General features: G+C 40.4%; 1 protein-coding gene across 5 annotated transcripts in view; it reads left to right on the top strand.

Moving 5' to 3' along the window:
• Window positions 1-15,852, top strand: part of ADPGK (ADP dependent glucokinase) — a 32,415-nt gene that overhangs the window by 6,931 nt on the left and 9,632 nt on the right. For 3 of the 5 annotated variants that reach the window (XM_019011130.4, XM_019011127.4, XM_019011129.4), the window contains exons 2-3: window positions 1,753-1,978; window positions 5,014-5,076. The exons of 1 other annotated variant lie outside the window; for it this stretch is intronic. In XM_019011130.4, coding sequence (XP_018866675.3) covers window positions 1,753-1,978; window positions 5,014-5,076 — 289 coding nt within the window. The remainder of the gene's footprint in view (window positions 1-1,752; window positions 1,979-5,013; window positions 5,077-15,852) is intronic. One more of the 5 variants, XM_031002279.3, reaches the window with a different exon arrangement.

Below are 15,852 nucleotides of genomic sequence, written 5' to 3'. Positions count from 1 at the left end.
AACAAGAAACTGAGTATTTAAATGCTATTTGATAGGCAAAACTCCTTTCAAAACATGAATCCCTAGGGGAAGAATTAATAAAAAGGACCCTTATAATGAGGATGCAGTCTCTTTGTGTCTTGAGGGAGGATGTCTCTTCCTTGCCCTTGTAAATCTTCCTTAAGTGATGTAAATAATATCTAGTCTGCATACAAACCTTTTTAAAGTTATGTCATTTTAAAAATTCTAAAAGGAATACAAGCATGTTAAAAGTAGAAATATACCTGGTAAAATTCCTCTTCATCCCAGTCTCATTCCCCTTCATTTTTGAAAGAGACTAAAAGGGAAATACAACTATGTATTTTACACCAAAATCTCATCCATTGGGACATTTTTATTAATGAGTTTACCTTGTGGTTGCAGAGCTGCTCAGAATTAACTGTGAAGCCCAGTCACCCGTATCACTAGGGGCGGTCTCAGTTGGCCGGCTGGGAGCTGCCTGTGTGGTAATCCAACCTCACTGGCCAGAATGACATCCCAATAGGCAGAGGCAGGAATAAAGATGACCATGATAGGGGTAGGGGCGGGAAGACCTCATCTAGCTACCTTAATTATTTGAACGTTCTCTTTGAAAGAGGGATGACTTAGCAAAGAAACCCTGAAAATGTAAGACAGACTTTCTCCATACACACATAGGAGAGGTCATGCCAGACAACCTTAGTACAAGTTGAGCATCCAAAATGCTCTGAAATCCAAAACTTTGGGGCACTGACATGATGCCACTGATGTATATTAAGTACTTATATGTGAAAATTCCACCCACACGTAAGGAATAGAAACTTTATTTCATGCACAAAAGTATTTAAAACATTGTATAAAGTTACCTTCAGGCTGTATGTATAAAGTATATATGAAATGCGTTTGGACTTGGGTTGCATTCCCAAGATATCTCATGTATATGTAAATATTCCAAAATCGGAAACACTTCTGATCTCAAGCACTTCAGATAAGGGATTCAACCTGTACTTTATAATTTCCATCAAGACAACCAGGAGTGGCAGGTCTTTAACGTTCATGGGTCAGTCCTATGAACACTGGCCAAAGGGTGAGTTCTTAAAATGCTGCAGGTGTGCCTAAGTCTGTAAAACACCACTAAATTCTAAGAGGCAGGGTTTCAACTGGGAGTACTCAGGCATTTAGGAATTTATTGTATCTTACCATCCTCATTTGTCTTTAGAGGGAAGATGCCTGATACCTAGCCTTTGACTGAAACACATATTTTGCTTACTCTGCGCCAATTGCTGTTCCTAAGTATACATTCACTTATTTAATCTTAACCATAGCTCTATGAGTTAAATGCTTATATTATTGCCATTTTGTGGATGAGGAAACCGAGGCACAGAGAAATTAGTGACTTGCCCAAGTCACACAGCCAGCATGAATCCTGTTTGGCTCTGCCAGCGTTTTCTCAGAAATGTTACATTTTTGTTACAGTAGCTTTGTTCTGAAATGCTAAGCACCTATCTTCTCACTTTGTAACTAGTGTAAAAGTTTGCCAAATTATTGAAGAGTCCTGTGTTCTGATGCTAATACATACATCCAGTTAAAGTAATTTTTCTCCTGCCGTGTGCTGTTTACTTTCCAATTCAGGTTTCAGATCTACTTCCCGTTTTTCTGTTGAATAAGGTTCTGAGAAACATTTTCCTTTTGTTAAATGCAAAATGGCTACTTGGTGCTTCTGCTGCTTTCACACAGTTTTTTTCCTCCTTCTAGAGTCAATGCATGTGTTGATGTGGTGCTGTCAGGGGTGAAGCTCTTGCAGGCACTTGGCCTTAGTCCTGGGAATGGGAAAGATCACAGCATTCTGCATTCAAGGAATGATCTGGAAGAAGCCTTCATTCACTTCATGGGGAAGGGAGCAGCTGCTGAGCGCTTCTTCAGTGATAAGGAAACTTTTCAAGACATTGCCCAGGTTGCGTCAGAGTTCCCAGGAGCCCAGGTCTGTTTGGTTCAGCAATAGTAAATTAAGGGTGGAAAAAGATGCCTTTTTCATATGGTTCCTAGAAGCAAGCAAGCAACTTTTCATTCCAGTTTGAAGAGGAGGGGAGCAAAATCACCCCTGGTTGAAAACTGTGGGTCTAGGTTGATGGTTCTCAGACTTGAGCATGTGTCAGAATCATTTGGAGAGGCTGTTGAAACACAGATTTCTGGGCCTACTACCAGAGTTCACATTCAGTAGATGTGGGATGGGACCCAAGAATTTACCTTTCCAGCGAGTTTCCTGGTTGATCCTGTAGGTCTGAGAACCTCCTTTTGAGAACCACTGGTCTGCAAGGTAGAACCTGTCGAAGTTAGAACCTTAGTGGTTTCCAAGCTCACCTGGTGATTATATACAAAGCCCTGCATGGTCCAGGCACTTCCTGGAGGTTCACGTGGAATAAGAGGCAGTGCTGGGGCTGGAGACCCAACCATGGCTCTTCCTACCTCACCCCAGTATGCCTGCTCCTGCATGTACCCTCATGCCTCTTGAGGCTGAGTTTTGGTTGGTTGGTTATCTCCCGTGTCTTGCCCCCACCCCATTCTTCCTCCGCATTTAAACCTCCCTTTGGCTGGGCACCCATCTGGTTTGGTAGTTCTAGCCAGGGAAGCTCTTAATGCCATTTTTAATTGGCACCTTTCACAGGCAAACCTTTGTGACTACTTTTATTTTGATGACTTAAGATTTTAGGCCGGGCACAGTGGCTCACGCCTGTAATTCCAGCACTTTGGGAGGCTGAGGCAGGTGGATTGCTTGAGCCCAGGAGTTTGAGACCAGCCTGGGCAACATGGTGAAACCCTGTCTCTACAAAAAATACAAAAAATTAGCTGGGCATGGTGGCATGTGCCTGTGGGAGGATCACCTGAGCCTGGGAGGTCAAGGCTGCAGTGAACCATGACCGTGCCACTGCACTCCAGTCTGGGCAACAGGGTGTGACCCTGTCTCAAAAAAATTTTAAAAATAATAAGTTTTTTGTCTTCGAAGCTGCCTATTTGAACATTAGAAATGGACATAGGCATTACCTAGCTGAGTTTCTAAAGGTGACAGCAAGTTAAGATTTCAGTTATTATCATTTTGACAACTGGGATCAGTAGTGAGATTCTTATTATCTCTTATGAGAGAATCTCGATAGTTCTAACATGATGAGTTCACTGCTCAAAAGTCTTTATGATTATGGAATTTAAACCACCAGTTTGATTTCTCTTCTCTCTTGATTCTGCCTTTATTTCTTGATGAAAAAAATTTTTACAGCAACTTGATCTAGCTTTGTGATGGTCCAGGTTATTTCTTAACATTGTAAAACCCCTTTCACTAGGGGAGTGCCTTTTCATACTTCCTTATAGTTTAAGGCAGGTTGATAAACATTATATGAAAATTCTGAAATCCACTTTGTAGATATCTTACTATTTTCCCAAGATTTTTTTTAGTAAATTCTAACTATCGTGGTTGAATAAAACATTAAGGCTGACATGTTAAAGGGCCAAATTTCAGCCTACATATCACAGAAAGTTTTAAATTATCTCTAAAAAGCTATTACTGTCCCACCTGAATTCAGAGGTTAGTCAGCACAAAATTGGGATAAGAGTGATGTCTACCATCTAGAATTGTTTACTCCAACCTTGTCCAGTCTGCAGCCCAGGATGGCTTTGAATGTGGTCCAACACAAATTCATAAACTTTCTTAAAACATTATGAGATTCAACCTCCCCCCCACCCTTTTTTTTTTAATAGCTCATCAGCTATCGTTATTGTTAGTGTATTTTATGTGTGACCCAAGACAATTCTTCCAGTGTGGCCTAGGGCGGCCAAAAGATTGGACACCCCTGGTTTAGTCTATGCCTCTGCGTGGGCTGAGGACTAGGAAGCTGGGATAGTAGCATTCCACCCAGGTAACACTATCAGGCTTTTCAACTTTTATAATAGAACACCAGCCTTAGCTGTTATGTGTCAGATTTCCAAGGCACATGGATCCATCCTTAGCAACATGGAACACCAACCTTGAATTATTTGTTCTCCGGGTCCTCAGCTGAGAGATGTGGTGTTTAAGGGAAAGTACTGTCCTATATTAGGGGCCTATTATCTTTAGAATTTACTCCCAGGAAAACTTTTATATTTCCCAACACATCAGTGTGTTTCTTTGTTTCTCAAAATTTAGCAACAAACATTTACTGAACACTTCAGAAGAAGACAGTCCCTGCCCCGAAGGACCTAGTTGTGTACCCAGATGATAGTAGCCCAAGCAGACAAGAGCTGCATTAGAGGTTTGTTCAGGTTATAGGGGTAGGAAGAGATCTGTAATCCTATCTGCTGAGGGCGGTTGTGAAGGCTGAGATGTCAGTGGGGTGTAAGGGGAACAGAGAAGGCATTACACAAGAGGTGACACTGCAGCTGATTCTTGGAAAGTGATCAGGGTTTTACCTAGTATATGAGAAGGGGAGGGTGTCCTAATGGAAGGAAACAGCATGTGCCAAAGGCACAGAGACAGGGGAAGGCTGACTTGGAGAGCTGTAAGCAGGGTGTGGAAGGGAACGGCAGGAGATGAAGGTGGTAAGGAAAACATGGGTTAGATAAAGGCCATATGTGCCTCACTCAAGAGTTAGATTTTAGTTCATTATAGTATCTACTGAATGATTTTCCACAGGATAGTGAAATTTTTCTTCATTTTAGAAGGACTATAATGTAGACGATAAGCCCTGTCCACACTTTTCCTGTTTCCTGTGTCTCTTCTGGCTGTCTGTAAGCTCAGAGCTGAATTTGATCAACAGTTAAAGCAATCAGACTCATTTTCATGGTTGTCCTATTTATTTTCTTCACCTTATTACTCACTTTCTATTTCTGTGTTGCATTCACTTCATCTGTGTGTCCTTTGATGTAAAATCACCTCAAAATGTTTTTGGGAAAATGGACTATAAGTTAATTTTTAAAATAAAAAATGATTAAACTTGGGTGATATAGTTGTATTAAAATACTGTCTAAAAGCCTTGAACTCTCTTACAGCACTATGTAGGAGGAAATGCAGCTTTAATTGGACAGAAATTTGCAGCCAACTCAGATTTAAAGGTAGGTCAAGTTTTTAGATTAAAACTTATGCCTTTCTCTAGTGTTTCAATAATTTTAGGAGCAAGAATGAGTATCTATTCCTTGATTCAACTTATGGATCACCTACTGTGTACCAGACCCTGGGTCTTTTGTTAGGAAGCAGTAATAGTAGGAGATAGTAGTAACTAATACTTTCTGAGTGTTTACTCTGTGCCTGACATTGTCTTTAGTGCTTTGCATAGATTATCTAATCCTTGCAACAAACCCTGTAAGGCTAGTCGGTACTGCCATTGTTCTTCCTTTCTGCATGAGAAAACTTGAGGCACACAGAGGTTCACAACTGATCGGTAATGGAATGAGAAATTTAACCCAGGCAGTCTGACCCAATAACCCATGTTCTTAGGCACCATATCATGTAATAGTTAGGAGCATGTGGGCCTTGAGACTAAGGATTATACAAGTCATGAGAGAAAATACGGTTGGCCATGTTGGTGAGCCTGGATCCAGAGTGCCAAAAAATAAAAGCCACTAGATGAGAGTCAGTAGGGGAGTGTCTTCAAGACTTAAATTGTTTGGTTTAAGTAGAATTAAAAATTATTGCCATGTTCACAGTAACAACTGAGTAAGAAGTTTCTCTTACTATGAGTAGAATAGGCCTGAAGGGGGAGGCCAACAAGAAAGTTATCGCTGTTTTCCTGTATAATGATTAAGGTTTGGATTAGAGCAGCCAGAGAGGAGAAACATGTATCTAAAACCTACTACAATACATGGGGAACAAAGAAGAGATTTATCAAAGATGATTCTGGAGTAAATAACCTTGATCAGTGCAGAATGGTTGTGGCCGCTAACACTAGAAAACAGACTGTGAACAGTCTTCTAGTTTTGGGGGACCAGCCTAAAAATAGAAATGTGAGTCAGAGTGGTGGAACCAGAAGCCAGAGATGAACTCAGAAATACGGATAGGTCATCAGCAGTTTCAGGGAAAAATTCATATGGAGCCACACTGTACACCTGGAGATAGATGTGCTTTCAGTTTAGAGAGGATATTAAAATGTGAACATTCATATTTTAATAGGAATCAAAGTTCTCATGAAATATTAGGGTAGAAAATACTTTTAAGAAAGAATAATAAAAAGAAAATAAAGACTTTTGCAGTCATTATGTTTATAAATTGTAATTAACTCCCAAATAGAGAAGATTAGAAATTCCAGGGCTGACCTTTGGAAATATTACCAGCTAATGGGTGGAAGAAAAGGAGATTGATCATAAGCCCTTTAGAGAGAGCCAAGGCCATTCCCATCAGAATCCCAGGAGTTTTCATGGTTTCCTAAGAAGCCACCCTCCTGATCCTGAGAAATAATTCTGCCCTCTGGGAAGACAATACCCTGGACGGTCATGGCTGAGTACAAGATTGACCTTTCAGTATTGACCTCCCCTGGGACCAGCATTTGCTCTTGGTCTCTGGAGTAGCTGGTCCTGGGACCAGTCTGATTGGAAGGCATTCTAATAAAACAGGTCTGGCTTTGGTAGGAGACTGAGGAAAGAGAAGCGTTCTGTTACTCAATCCTCACAACAGTCTTAGGATGTCAAAGACAGAGGTCTAGAGAAGCTAAGTAAGGTGCGCAGGGGCACCTGGCTAGTAAATGATAGAGTCAGGATTCAAGTGTCAGGCTCTGCCTTTACTTCACCCTGTATGCACTCTCAAAGAGACTCAGTTTAACTTTCTGAAATGCTTCTCAACATAGACTGAGAGATCATCTGAGAACTACAGAGATTAAGAACTAGGTATTTTCCAGAGGTGGTAATTATAGCTGGCACTTCCTTCTATAGTTTTTTACCATATACCAGGCACTGTTTTAAGTTAGGTGCTTTAAATGTGTATGAACCAATTTAAATCTTCATAGGGCCCTATAAGGGAAGTCTTTTTATTATCCCCATTTTGCAGATAGGAAAAATGAGGCATGGAGAAGTTTAAACTAGTGAAAATCACATACCTGATAATGGGTAGAGCGGGAATTGAACCCAAGTAGTCAAGCTTCAGAATCCATTCTCCTAATAGCCATGCTATATTGCATCTTTGAAATAGACGCTGGTGAATATAGTAAAGGCAGGTTTAGTGGAATGATAGAATAGAAGCCAAATTTCAGGAGAGGAACCGTGCCTTTAAAAAATATACTTGTGTAATCCCAGCACTTCGGGAGGCCGAGGCAGGCGGATTACCTGAGGTCAGGAGTTCAAGACCAGCCTGGCCAACATGGTGAAACCCTGTCTTAGCTAAAAATACAAAGAATTAGCTGGGCACGGTGGCAGGCGCTTGTAGTCCCAACTACTCAGGAGGCTGAGGCAGGAGAATCGCTTGAACCCGGGAGGCGTAGGTTGCAGTGAGCTGAGATTGCGCCACTGCACTCCAGCCTGGGCTACAGAGCAAGACTCCATCTCAAAAAAATATATACTTGTAGAATTAGGCAAGAATTAGGAATAGTTATTTTATTTTGTCAAATGCTGCTTTTGTCAAATTCTGCATTTACTGAGGTTATTGTGTGGTTTTTTGATTTTTAGTTTGATATATGGTAATTATATTGACTTTCACATATTAAACCAACCTTGCATCTCTAGGATAAAGCTTACTTTGTTCTGATGTATTCATTATCCTTTTCATATATTCAGTTTACTAAAATTGTGTTTAAAATTTTTACATCAATGCCCAAGAATAATATTGGTCTGTATTTTTCTTTTCTTGTAATGTCTGTGGTTTTGCTGTCAGGGCAATACTGGCCTTGTAGAATAAGTTGGAAAGTGTTTCCCCCTCTTCAATTTTTTTTTTTTTTTTTTTTTTGAGAGACAGGATCTGGCTTTGGCATCCAGGCTGGAGTGCAGTGGCATGATCTCGGCTCACTGCAACCTCTGCCTCCTGGGCTCAAGCCATCCTCCCACCTCAGCCGAGTTCCTGAGTATTTAGGATTGCAGACACGTCACCACAGCCAGCTAATTATTTTGTATTTTTTGTAGAATTGAGGTTTCACCATGTTGCCAGGCTAGTCTCAACTCCCGACCTCAAGCAATCCACCTGCCTTAGCCTCCCAAAGTGCTGGGATTACAGGTGTGATCCACCACACCTATCTTCTCTTCAATTTCTTTTTTTTTCTTAAGATGCAGTCTCGCTCTGCCCAGACTGGAGTGCAGTGGTGGCGATCTCAGCTCACTGCAATGTCCGTCTCTCAGGTTCAAGTGATTCTCATGCCTCAGCCTCCCGAGTAGCTGGGACTACAGGTGTGTGCCACCATGTCCAGCTAATTTTTGTATTTTTTAGTAGAGAGGGAGTTTCACTGTGTTGGCCAGGCTGGTCTCTAACTTCTGATCTCAAGTAATCCACCTGCCTCAGCCTTCCATAGTGCGGGGATTCATCCACCACACCTGGCCCTTTCTTCAATTTTTAAAACAGAATTAGTGTCGAATTGGTATTGTATCTTCCTTAAATGTTTATAGAATTTAAGCCTTCTAGTGAAGTGTTCTAGGCCCAGGGTTTTCTATGTAGGAAGATTTTAAATAACTGATTTCTTTAATAGATATAGGGAAATCCAGATTTTCCTTTTTTTTTTTAAATGAGCTTTAGTAGTTTGTATCTTTCAAGGAATTTGTTTCATCTAAGTTGTTGGATTTATTGGCATAAAGTTAATTATGGTATTCTATTATTCCTTTAAGATCTCTACAATTTGTAATGATGTTTTCCTTCTCATTCCTGATATTGGTCATTTGTATCTTCTTTTTTTTCCTGATCAGCTTGGCTAGAGGTTTATAAATTTTATTGCTCTTTTTAATAAGTAATTAGCTTTTGGTGAATTTATTTTTCTCTGTTTTTCTACTTTCATTGGATTTTGCCTGCTTCAGATTTAACTTGCTCTTTTTCTAGTTTCTTAAGGTGAGAAGCTACAGTCATTGATTTGAGACCTTTCCTGTTTTCTCATATAGGGGTTTAGTGCTATAAATTTCCCCTTAAGTATTGCTTTAGCTACATCCCAAAGATTTTGATGCATTATTTTTATTTTCATTCATTTCAAAATACTAATATCCCTTTGATGTATTGAGATGTGCCATTTAATAGCCCATTCATGGACTACTTAGAGGTATGTTATTTAGTTCCTAAATATTTGGGGATTTTCCAGATGTCTTTCTGTTACGGATTTCTATTTCAATTCCAGTATGGTCAGAAAATATGCTTTCTATGACCTGAATCCTACTAAGTTTTTGAGACCTTTTTTATGGTGCAGAATATGGTCTATCTTGGTGAGGTTCTGTGTGTACTTGAAAGCTTCAAGAATATACATAAGCCTTTCTGTTGTTGGGTCGAGTGTTCTGTAAATGTCAATTAGATGAAGTTGATTGATAATGTTGTTCAAGTCTTCTATATTCTTATTGGTTTGTTTTTTTTTTTTTTTTGTCTATTTGATCTGTCAGTTATTAAGAGGTATGTTGACGTCTCCAACTGTAATTTTGGATACTTGTCTATTTCCTTTATAGTTCTGTAACTTTTTGCTTTATGTATTTTGAAACTCTTATTAGGTACATAAATGTTTAGGATTGTTACATCCCTTTAATGAATTAATTCCTTTATCATTACTAGGGATAAATAAAATCATTTCATAATATTCTTTGCTCTGAAATCTATTTTGATTGAAATAGCCATTCCAGCTTTCATTTGATTAGTATTGGCATGGTATATCTTTTTCTATCCTTGTGCTTTTAATCTATTTGCATCTTTTTACCTTAAAGTGTATTTTTTATAGACAACATATAGTTGGGGCTTGCTTTTTAATCCACTTTGACAATCTCTGCCTTTTAATCGGAGTGTTTAGACCATTTACATCTAATGTGATTATTGATATATCAGGTTAGGTTTAAATCTGACATCTTGCTATTTGTTTACTGTTTGTCCCATCTCTATCTCTCTTTTTCTGTACTCTTTTGGATTATTTTCTATGATTTCATTTTATCTTCTCTGACTTCATTAGGTATAATTCTTTTTTTCTTAGTGGTTGCATTAGGGTTTATACTGTACATCTTTAGCTTATCACAGTCTACTTTCAAGTGATAACAGGCATACCTCAGAGATACTGCATGTTTGGTTCTAGACGACTGCAATAAAACAAATACTGCAATAAAATGAAACGCATGAATTTTGTTTCCCAGTGCATTAAAAGGTATGTTTACACTGTACTATCATCAAGTAAGTGTGCAGTACCATTATGTCTGAAAAAAAGTGTACACAATTTTAGAGTGCTTGGTTGCCAAAAAATGTTAACAATCATCTGAGCTTTCAGACGGTCATAATCTTTTTGCTGGCAGTGTTTTGCCTTGATGTTGATGGCTGCTGGCTGATCAGGGTGGTGGCTGAAGCTTGGGGTGGCTGTGGCAATTTCTTAAAACAACAATGAAGTTTGCCACATCAGTTAACTCTTCCTTTCACAAAAGATTTCTCTGTAACATGTGATGCTGTTTGATAGCATTTTACCCACAGTGGAACTTCATTCAAAATTGGAATCAGGCCAGGTACAGTGGCTCACACCTGTAATTCCAGCACTTTGGGAAAATGAGGCAGGAGGATCACTTGAGCCTGGGCAACATAGCGAGACCCCATCTCTACAAAAAAAAATTTTTTTAATTAGCTAGGCATGGTGGCACAGCTGCTTGGGAAGCTGAGGCAGGAAGATCTCTTAAGCCTAGGAGTTTGAGGCTACTGTACTGTGAGCTATGATTGTGCCACTGCACTCTAGCTTGGGTGATAGAGCAAATTCCTATCTCTAAAAATGAAAAATTAAAAAACTTTTAAAAATTGGAGTCAGTCCTCTCAAACCTTCCTGCTATTTGTCATTATCAACTAAGTGTATGTAATACTCTAAATCTTTTGTTGTCATTTCAACAATATTCATAACATCTTTACTAGAAGTAGATTCCATCTCAGCCACTTTCTTTGCTCACCCATAAGAAGCAAGTCTTTATCCATTCAAGTTTTATCATGAAGAATACAATAATTCAGTCACATCTTCAGGCCCCACTTCTAATTCTAGTTCTCTGGCTGTTTTCACCACATCTGCAGTTACTGCAGTTTACTGAAGTCTTGAATCTCAAAGGCGTCCAAGAGGGTTAGAATCAATCTCTTTGAAACTCCTGTTAATGTTGATATGCTGACTTCCTCCTATAAATCATAAATGTTCTTAATGGCATTTAGAATGGTAAATTCTTTCCAGAAGTTTTCAGTTTACTTTGCCCAGATCCATCAGAGGAGTTATTATCTATGGCAGCTATAGCCTTATGAAATGTATTTCTTAAATAATAGACTTGACAAAATTCCAGCCAGGTGCAGTGGCTCACGCCTGTAATCCCAGCACTTTGGGAGGCCGAGGTGGGCAGATCACTTGAGGCTGGGAGTTTGAGACCAGTCTGGCCAATGTGGTTAAAACCCCGTCTCTACTAAAAATACAAAAACTAGCCGGGTGTGGTGGTGCACACCTGTAATCCCAGCTACTCAGGAGGCTCAGGCACAAGAATCACTTGAACCCAGGAGGTGGAGATTGCAGTGGGCTGAGATCATGCCACTCACTATACTCCAGCCTGGGCGACAGAGCCAGACTGTCTCAAAAAAAAAAAAAAAAAAAAGTCAAAATAACTTCTTAATTTATGGATTGCAGAATGGATGTTGCATTAGCAGGTGTGAAAACATCATCCTTCTCCGTATACATTTCCATCAGAGCTCTTGGGCGACTAGGTATACTGTCAATGAGCAGTGATACTTTAAACATTTTTTTTTTTTTTTTCTGAGCAGTAGTTCTGAACAGTGGGCTTAAAATACCTATTAAACTGTAAACAGGTATGCTGTCATTCAGGCTTTGTTATATATATAGAACACAGGCAGAGTAGATTTAGCATCATACTTAAGGATCCTAGGATTTTTCAGAATGGTCAGTGAGCATTGGCTTCAACTTAGTCACCAGCTGTGTTAGCCCCAAAAAGAGAGTCAGTTTGTTCTTTGAAGCTTTGAAGGTAGGCATTGACTTCTACTCTCTAGCTCTGAAAGTCCTAGATGGCATCTTCTTACAATAATGTTACGTACTTCTCCAGCATTACCCTCCAACAGAAGGCTGTTTTGTATACATCGAACCTGTTGTTAAGTGTAGCCATGTTCATCAGTGATCTTAGCTAGATCTTTTGGATAACTTGCTGCAGCTTCTACATCAGCACTTGCTGCCTCACCTTGCATTTTTATGTTGTGGAGACAGCTTCTTTCCTTAAACCTCATGAACCAACCTCTGCTAGCTTCTGACGTTTCTTTTGCAGCTTCCTCACCTCTCTCAGCCTTCATAGAATTGGAGCGAGTTAGGACATTGCTCTGGATTAGGCTTTGGCTTAAGGGAATGTTGTAGCTTGTTTGATCTGCTATCCAGACCATTCAGACTTTCTCCATATCAGCAATAAGGCTGTTTTGCTTTCCTTTTGTTGCTGTTTTTTGTTTCTGTTTTGTTTTGCTTTCTTACATTCGTATGTTCACTAGAGTAGCACTTTTAATTTCCTTCAAGGACTTTTTGCATTCACAACTTGGCTAACAGCATAAGAGGCTTTACTCAGCTTTCTACATGCCTTCCTCGCTAAGCTTAATCATTTCTAGCTTTTGATTTAAAGTTAGAGATGTGTGATTCTTCCATTCACTTGAACACATAGAGGCCATTGTAGGGTTATTAACTGGCCTAATTTCAATATTGTTATGTCTCAGGAAATTAGTGAGGCCCAAGGAGAGGGCGAGAGATGGGAACAGCCAGTCCATGGAGCGGTCAGAACACATAAAATATTTATTGATTAAGTTCACTGTCTTATGTGGGAATGATCTGTGGTATCCCAAAACAGTTATAATAGTAGCATCAAAGATCACTGATCACTATAACAGACATAATAATGAAAACCTTTGAAATGTGAGAGCTACCAAAATGTGACAGAGACATGAAGTGAGCACGTGCTGTTGGAAAAATGGTGCCCATAGGGGACCACAGGGTTGCCACAAACTGTCAATTTGTAAAAACTGCAGTATCTGCAGAGCACAGTAAAGTGAAGCACAATAAAATGAGGTAGGCCTGTACTTCTCTCCATCCAGTCTTTATACTATTATTATGAGATATTTGACTTCCTCATGTTACAAACCTCAATTACATTTGTTAGTACTTTTCTTCAGTTATCTCTTAAAGAGATTTAAATAATAAGAAAAATAATCTTATGTACTTATCTAGCATTACCATTTCTGTTGTTCTTCATTTCTTTGTTTAGATCCATATTTTTGGCTGGGCATGGTGGCTCATGCCTGTAATCCGGCACTTTGGAAGGCCAAGACGGGCAGATCATTTGAGGTCAGGAGTTTGAGACCAGCCTGACGTGGTCAGGTTGTTTCAGCCAACATGGTGAAACCCCATCTCTACTAAAAAAAAAAAAAAAAAAAAAAAAAAAAATTAGCCGAGTGTGGTGGTGTGTGTCCATAATCCCAGCTACTTGGGAGTCTGAGGCAGGAGAATCACTTAAACGCAGGAGGTGGAGGTTACAGTGAGTCAAGATCACGCCACTGCACTCCAGCCTGAGCCACAGAGCAAAACTCTTGTCTCAAAAAAATATAAAAACATATTTCCATCTCATGTCATTCTCCCTTCTGCCAGAAGGACTTCTTTTAACATTGCTTGTGGTGCGAGTCTGCTGGTGATAAATTCTTTCAGGTTCCGTATACCTGGAAATTCTTTTACAGTAATATGCTAAGACATTTGTAGGGCTTACTAAGTTTATTCCTGTTTCCTTTTTTTTGGAGACAGAATCTCACTTTGTCGCCCATGCCAGAGTGCAGTGGCACGATCTTGGCTCTCCACCTCCCAGGTTCAAGTGATTCTCCTGCCTCAGCCTCCTGAGTAGCTGGGATTACAGGTGTGTGCCACCACGCCTAGCTAAATTTTTTGTATTTTTGGTAGAGATAGGGTTTCACCATGTTGGCCAGGCTGGTCTCGAACTCCTGACCTCAGGTGATCTGCCTGTCTCAGCCTCCCAAAGTGCTGGGATTACAGGCATGAGCCACCACGCCTGGCCAGTTTATTCCTGTTTTTTAGGGATCGTCCTTTATTGTCTGATGTTCACACAATGTTTTGAAAACCATTGTTTCATATATTTTGTCTTTTTTGTTGTTTCAGGCAGGAGGGTAAATACGGCCTATGGCCTTCGTTGTCTCATCTTGGAAGTGAAGCACTAGCCAAGAATTAGAGAAAGGAAGTAAAGTGGTTGGGGCAAGACTTTTTCAGAATCGGCAAGTAATGGGCATGTGTCCAGGCAGAAAAGGGAGAGGAGTATGTTTTTATCCAGAAGCTGGGATTTCTTAGATAACACGAAAGTACCTCTGTACAAAGCAGTCTATATAAGCAGTTAATTAGCAAGTTAATGCCTTTTGAAGTTTCTGGGTGGGACATACTAAATCTGAAACGGACTGAGTATGTTAGCTCATGCCTGTAATCCTAGCAAGTTGGGAGGCTGATTTGGGAGGATCTCTTGAGCTCAGGAGTTCGAGACTAGCCTGGGCAACATAGTGAGGCCTTGTCTCTATTAAAAATAAAAATAAAAAATTAGGCCAGGTGCGGTGGCTCATGCCTGTAATCCCAGCACTTTGGGAGGCCAAGGCGGGTGGATCATGAGGTCACGAGATTGAGACCAGCCTGACCAACATGGTGAAACCCCGTCTCTACTAAAAATAGAAAAATTAGCTGGGCGTGGTGGCACGCGCCTGTAATCCCAGCTACTTGGGAGGCTGAGGCAGGAGAATTGATTGAACCTGGGAAGCGGAGATTGCAGTGAGCCGAGATTGTGCCACTGCACTCCAGCCTGGTGACGGAGTGAGACTCTGTCTCAAAAAAATTAAAAAAAAATAAAAAATTAGCCAGGTGGTGTGGCTTATGCCTGTAGTCCCAGCTACTCGGGAGGCTGAGGCAGGAGGGTCGCTTGAGCCTGGGAGGTCAAGGCTGTGGTGAGCTATGATTGCACCACTGCACTCCAGCCTGGGCAACAGAGCAAAACTCTGTCTCAAAAAAAAAAAAAAAAAATCATGAAGCAGTGCTGATAATCTCTGTGGACTTTCCTTTAAATCTCAGTGCCGTCCTCATTGTTCAGTGGTTTTGAGTCTGCTAGTCTGGCCTTGAATGTTGTGTCAAAGACAGCAGTTTATTGGAGTTGAGGAGCAGGAACAGATACGAAATGGCTTCTAGAAAGAATAGCCAGAGGGAGGCTCTGGTTGGAGTTGAAGAAAAAGGTTTTGGAAAAGTTGCAGAGCACCTTCCCCTGAAGTCTCTCAGTTGGGATGCTCTTTAATTCTCGTATTGGAAAGGCTGTCCTATTCACTTAACAGTTCAGTAATGGGAGAGAATTTTATTCCACAAATGAGGTCACCCGGTTGAGGATATGGTGATCCAGAAACTTTTTTTATACTGTATAAAAACTCAAACAGTTTTCATCTGGCAGCTTTGTTGCAGACAACATCCCATGTCTGTTTGCCTGCACAAGGTGTGAGTGAGTAAAGAAAGTGGGGGTAGGGTCTGCTTTGGCTGCCATAGTAGCACAATACCATAGACTTGGGGGCTCAAGCAACAGAAGTTTATTTTCTCACAGTGGAGACTGGAAAGCCCCAGAACAAGTTTCCAGCAAGGTGTGGCTTCTGGTGAGAAGTCTCTTCCTGGCTTGCAGGTGGCCACCTTCTCAATGTGTTACCACATGTCCTGTCCTTGGTGCATGCGG

The sequence above is a fragment of the Gorilla gorilla genome, chromosome 16 (assembly GCF_029281585.2).
Source record: "Gorilla gorilla gorilla isolate KB3781 chromosome 16, NHGRI_mGorGor1-v2.1_pri, whole genome shotgun sequence".
Lineage (NCBI taxonomy): Eukaryota > Metazoa > Chordata > Mammalia > Primates > Hominidae > Gorilla > Gorilla gorilla.
This window is presented reverse-complemented; position numbering and strand designations above follow the sequence as displayed.